Source organism: Chionomys nivalis, chromosome 4, assembly GCF_950005125.1.
Source record: "Chionomys nivalis chromosome 4, mChiNiv1.1, whole genome shotgun sequence".
Classification (NCBI taxonomy): domain Eukaryota; kingdom Metazoa; phylum Chordata; class Mammalia; order Rodentia; family Cricetidae; genus Chionomys; species Chionomys nivalis.
The window spans coordinates 82,477,121-82,483,120 of NC_080089.1; the positions used below are offsets into that span (position 1 = coordinate 82,477,121).

Consider the following 6,000-nt stretch of genomic DNA (forward strand, 5'->3'; position numbering starts at 1 on the left):
AATATTTGACCTCAGACAGTTTCCTAAGTCTCCTCGCTCAGGAAATGGAATAAAAGGAGATAAAACACATAGCTCATTGAGCACAGAGCCTGGCACATTGTGAGCGCTGTCACTGTTCTTATTAACATATTTTAGGGGGAAAAAGCCTCACAGTTGTAAAAGCACTGTTCAGAAGTAAATCCGCAGGCTGTTTTGGAGTTTCACGCAGGTCCTCTAGACGGACTCACCATGAGCAAACAGTACGCAGCTGTCACTGTATGACATCAGGGTTCACAGCCATCCTCTCACTGGACCTCCGATAGCCTGAGGAAAGCCTCTTGTGGCTCCAGTGTGGTTTCTTTATTGGCCCTTGTTACATGGTGACCGTGTTGGAACAGGCTGCTGCCAGTCCATGCATGCTGCTCTCTCTGAGGAGAAAGACAAAATATGGTCCAGGCCAGCTCTGGCCCTGCCCTAGACATTACATATAACCTTCTTTACAGCCCCGTGGGCTAGGCTATTACTTAATTCCTCACTCTATGCACTAGGTTAAATGTCAGCAAATATAATTTTTCCATGTGTATTTGCTTAAGCTGGGCATGCATCTCATGCTCATAATCTTAGCACTTGGGCCTGACATATTAGAACTGGCAAGAGTTCAAGATTAGCCTGGTCTATATATTGAGTTCAAGGCCTACCTGGGCTGCCCAGTGAGACCCTCGCTCAAAAAAAAAAAAAAAAAAAAAGAACCAAAGTGGAGTAAAATTAAACAAAAACAAGCAATTATACTTAAGTAGCCAATAGAACAGATAAAAGTAATTAACTTAGATTGTCTTGAGAATTTAGCACACATGGTGATATCTGTATGGTTATAATGGAGAGAGAGGATTTGAAGGATTAGTTTCATACATTAGCCTGTATATCTGATAATGAGTTTCAGGCATTTCTTTTCCAAAACGCTCTTGTGTGTGTGTGTGTGTGTGTGTGTGTGTGTGCATGTGTGTCTGCCTCTGTCTGTTGGCATGTGTATATAGATTCATGAAAAGCCTGGTACTGACCAAGGTTGTGCTATTTGGATGGAGTTTAAAGGGATGTAGTGGTACAAGTAATTTGCATATAAGCCAGGTCATTGGGCACCAGTACAGCTGCCTGATTGATCCAGACATCTTATTTCCAATTGCTTTACAATGTGTTCCACTTGAAGTCTGTGGAAGAAATAACTAAAGGGTCTTGGTTAATGTCTTTCATTTAGACAAAAAAAAAAGGTAGAATTCAAGCTAGACCACCTCCGTAGGGCACATGCTAGTTACACTGAAAGCTCCGTTTGTAGTCTCCTGCTCAACATCCTTGAACTCTCTTCCGTCATTTGTAGACTGGAGTTTTATGCATATAATCATTTAATTCCTTTTCACTTAACTTACAGCGTGGCTTCTGAGGTGAGGAAAAGCTAAGCATAAAATCACAAATCTCTGAAATCTAAAATAGAGACTTTCATTCAGACGAAAATTGATTCTTTACTCTTTTGTTCGCTGTTGCTTGATGGCAGGATCAGCATTGTCTCCTAAAGCCTGAAATAGATCTGATAAGGTACAAAGTGAAATCTTTTCCCTCCTTGTCGTTCCCAGCCTTGGAGGGTACACCATTTATAGTTCCAGTGTGACTAAGTGGTAGATTTTTCTGTCTGTTTGCTCGTGCAAATGCATAGATGACTTCCTGGAAAAATCAAAGATCACATTCTTGAATTAGGAGTCGTGCTGTTCGAGAACAATAAAGTTTGCTCTTGTCAGTATGCAAAAGGGAGTAATGTTAGTAACATTGACAAGTGACTTTTTATAAATTACTGGTTGCAATAGGGGTGAAATCAAAGGCCGTTAGTGACGTGATTTGTCTTTCATTTTCTGTACCATCCTGTGTCCTCAGCTATTTTTTTTTTTTTACAAAGAATGCAGTGTTCAAGTCGGAGTCCTCTAAATTAAACTGAGTCCATCCCAAACTGACAAACTAAACCTCTTTAAAAGTCCTTGTTGCATTGAAGACCCTCTTTGTTGGACCTGGTTTGGTTGTTGTCCGTGGACCTCTTAGATGACTCTGTAGGCTTATGTGGTGAGGTTCTGCGGTTGTTCATGGAGATTCCTATTGCCCGGAAATGTAACACTGGTTTGGCATTTGATACTGAAGTTGTTGTGGCTAGTGGGACCCCGGAGAGCTCTGTACGTGTCCAGCTAGCTCTCTCTGAAGTTTACTTACCTGATTTGCATGTCTTTTATGTCCGCATTACACTTGTACTGACAATAATAGCTTCCATGATAGATACAGATTGAATATGCTCTCATGGTATCTTTATATAAAATATTTGTTCAGAAGATAATTTAGAAACACTATGACATGTAAGACTATTGAGCACTCAGCTGATCCTATTGGAGGCCATTCAGTGTGAGACTATTTTAATTTAAATCCAAGGGTTTTATTTCAGATAATGGCTACTAGTTAAATTAATGATATTTTCTCCAGAGTAGTTTTGTTATATCTTCTATCATTCATCTTTAACATTTTATTCAAATTTGATTTAAAAAAATTATGGGGCTGATCTAATGGGAGCTCACCAAGGCCAGCTCGACTGGAACTGAAAAAGCATGGGATCAAACCGAACTCTCTGAACATGGCGGACAATGAGGGCTGACTGAGAAGCCAAGGACAATGGCACTGGGTTTTGATCCTACTGCATGTACTGGCTTTGAGGGAGCCTAGCCTGTTTGGATGCTCACCTTCCTGGACCTGGATGGAGCAGGGAGGATCTTGGACTTCCCACAGGGCAGGGAACCCTGTCTGCTCTTTGGACTGGAGAGGGAGGGGGAGGGAAATGGGAGGTGGGGAGGAGGTGGAAATTTTTAATAATAAAATAAATTATGTAGCCGTTTCACTGAAGGATGACTTTGTGCACCATTTGTTCTTCAGAAATTTAGATTTTGTGTTTTTGCACTAGATTTCTACCCAAGACAAAGAAGTTGAACACTGCCGCGGGCCATGCTTAGGTTATCACTTTGGGCACTCAGGGCCGAAATCTCTCTGTCACCTGCATGTGTAATTGAGAATTATATTTAAAGGAGGCTGCTCCAGTGAGGAGTCTCAAGGTTAACACCTGAGAGCTTAGCACATGCCTGTCATGTAGAGGACATGGGCCATGAGTAGCCACGGGCCAGCAGCATCTTCACAAGCCAGGTCGGAAGAGTAATGAGGATAGTCAAGCGCCTTGATAGAGTTGGTGCACAGCAGCAACGCCAGACATGAACTTACAAAAGCAATACCCAGTCATTCTATAAATTTAAAGCAAAGTACGGGCAACATGAGAAAGCATACATTATGACTAATTTCAAGCGGTAGGGTAAGTGCTATAAGAATCTGCTGTGTTGTCTTGCTCGGCATTTATCCTCGCTGCAGTATGATTGCTGTGAGCCTACTTGGGTGCTGCTGAGGGATCTATGTGGCGATAGCAGCACATGCATGTACGAAAACATTTCAAGGAAAGTTGGGATCATGCCAACATGCCACACATACCTGCTTTTAAGTGACAACATACTGAGACATTTTGAGATCCATAGCAGTAATTGTGTTTTACATAGTTGAATTATTTTAAGTGCATTTGTTTTATTTCCGTGAGGGGAAACATGTTACTGTTTTGTTCTTTCTCTGTAGGAAGAATGTTTCTTGAACTTAGAGGCTCCAATATCTAGAGTGTGTGGATATGACACCCCATTTCCTCACATTTTTGAGCCATTTTATATCCCGGACAAATGGAAGTGCTATGACGCCCTTCGCAAGATGATCAACTATTGACCACAGAGGTAGGTGTTACCTTCTGTTGATGTGTATAGATGTGTACAGATGGCGTTTGTGCTGTTACTCAGCATCAGCTGCCACCTGTGTCTTCTATTTTGGTGAACAGTAACTCTCATAGCAAAGTGTTTACTTCATAAAGATGCTCAAACTTCTGCTAGCATGTTTACACCCAGTAGACATGTGTCAAGAGTAGTAAGATCTATAGGTGGCATCAGCGTGCTGGTATTAAATAATCAGATACACTGTCTTCTACTCTGGTCCCAGTTTTCCCCTTCATGTTGTATTGTTCCAGCTTTTTAAAATTGCTTACATAGAAACGTGATTTCTGTTTCTTGAAAGGGACCCCTCCCAGATCAGACTCTAGTTGTTTATGATATGTTAAATGACACTCAGAAGTTTATCTTCATGTTATCCAGAAAACTTTTCTTTCTTTCTTTCTTTCTTTCTTTCTTTCTTTTTTTTCCTTTCAAGAAAGCCTATCTAGTATAGAGAAATTTTTACTAAGAAATAAACAAATCGAAAGAAAAAAAAACCTGACATTACTGCTATTTGCAGAATCTTTTTTGACAAGTGAATGTTTTAATTGGTAGGAGGGAGGGCCTGCTTGTTTGGTTTTGAAACAAGATCTAATTCCAGCTCAGGCTGGCCTTAAAGTCTCCTATCATCCTGCCTCTGCCTCCCAAGTGCTGGACTCATAGGCGTGTGCTGCCACAACCAGCTTGCGAGTGTCTTCTGAAAGCTGGATGAGAGATTCTATTTGTTCACAGTGTTTTCTAAGTTGGACTTACCAAGCCTGTCAGCAGTGCTGTTCTAGGAAGACGAAAAAAAGAATATTGCTAAGAATTATTTGGTTTTCAAGTTTTTAATATAGAAGTTGCCAACACTGACACCCTGCTTTTAATGTGTTCCAAAATGAGGAGATGAGAGATTGGCGAATTTATATTTTAATATCTTAGTTGTCCAGAAAGTAATAATAATGCACTTTGAGGGACCAAGATTTTTCAGAAGATAAAAGGAAAATAAATTCGGCATGGTGGCAGCAGCCTTTCCCTGTTATAATACGGAATGATGCAATTCTTAAATTCTGTTCGCGGGTTACGGAGCCAGCTTGTAGATCATAGAAAGCATTTGTGTAAATAACGCCCCCTTTTGTGGCTACATTCCCACAGTCTCCACAGTCTCGTAGCTGTGTTTTGAGACTATTGTTACAGATGTCAATTAGAGGTATTGACTACACAGCCCTGTCGGTACAGAGTCTGTATTTCTGATGTCATTAAAGTATTGGGTTCTGTGGTCAGTGGCCCCTAGGGCTCTTTGGAGATCTTCCTCCTCTCTAGAGGAGTCTCTCCATGGGCTCTGTGCTGGAAAATCAAGGAAATGTGGCCATCTGACTTACTGCTAGTTTTAAAATATTTTAAAATAAATTTTGTTGTCTTTAAATTCGGCTTGCGCATACTATTTTAAGTATAAACAAAATATGTTAGCCAATGCCAACAATGTGATAAAGGAGTAAAATAGCTTTTCTGTGTTGAAAGTTAAATATATTACTAAAGAAAGTAAGTATGCACGGAGCTAAGAATGCTTATAATTGTTACTGGTTTCTTTTACAGAAAGCCTGGAAGATTATGACTAGATATGGAGATATTTTTCTGAACTTTTTTTAATATATCCTTAGACTTCTTTCTTCTTACATATAATTTTATGAAATTAACTATGATGGATATTGGCTGAAGAGCTACAAATCACTTGTTGTATTAATATGAGTGGATTGGGGGGATTGAATGTGATAAGAGCTCCATGGGCGGCCTTCTGATTGTTTCATAACTATAAATATTGGGTCGTGTTGTATTCAATAAAGCAAAATCACATTGCCTTCAAGTTGTGTGTGTCTTCTTCAGTTGGTAAAAAAGATTCTCATTGCAGAATAATGGGTTGTTAACTTGCTAGCTGAATTTGAGTTAAAGTAAAATATTTATTCTAGAAATGCTGACGTTTTCTCTTTATTGTATTTGGTTTAATTCTTTATGGTCAAGATGGTTTTGAGTTGGCACAACTTTTGGAATGTGTTTCTCCATCGCTCCGTCTTGGTGGAACAAGGGTACTTGCGGACCTGGCTTCACTAGGCTAGAGGGATTGAATCATCTCTGTATTACTTTCTTGCTCAGTAGAGCATACTCCTGTTTA

The 6,000-nt window shown here is 40.0% G+C and overlaps 1 protein-coding gene across 2 annotated transcripts in view; it reads left to right on the forward strand.

The window, feature by feature from the left end:
• Positions 1–5,686, forward strand: part of Bckdhb (branched chain keto acid dehydrogenase E1 subunit beta) — a 173,852-nt gene extending 168,166 nt beyond the window's left edge. For both annotated transcript variants that reach the window (XM_057767311.1, XM_057767312.1), the window contains exons 10-11: positions 3,673–3,821; positions 5,427–5,686. In XM_057767311.1, coding sequence (XP_057623294.1) covers positions 3,673–3,813 — 141 coding nt within the window. In that variant the 3' untranslated portion in view covers positions 3,814–3,821; positions 5,427–5,686. The remainder of the gene's footprint in view (positions 1–3,672; positions 3,822–5,426) is intronic.
• Positions 5,687–6,000: the final 314 nt, after the last annotated feature.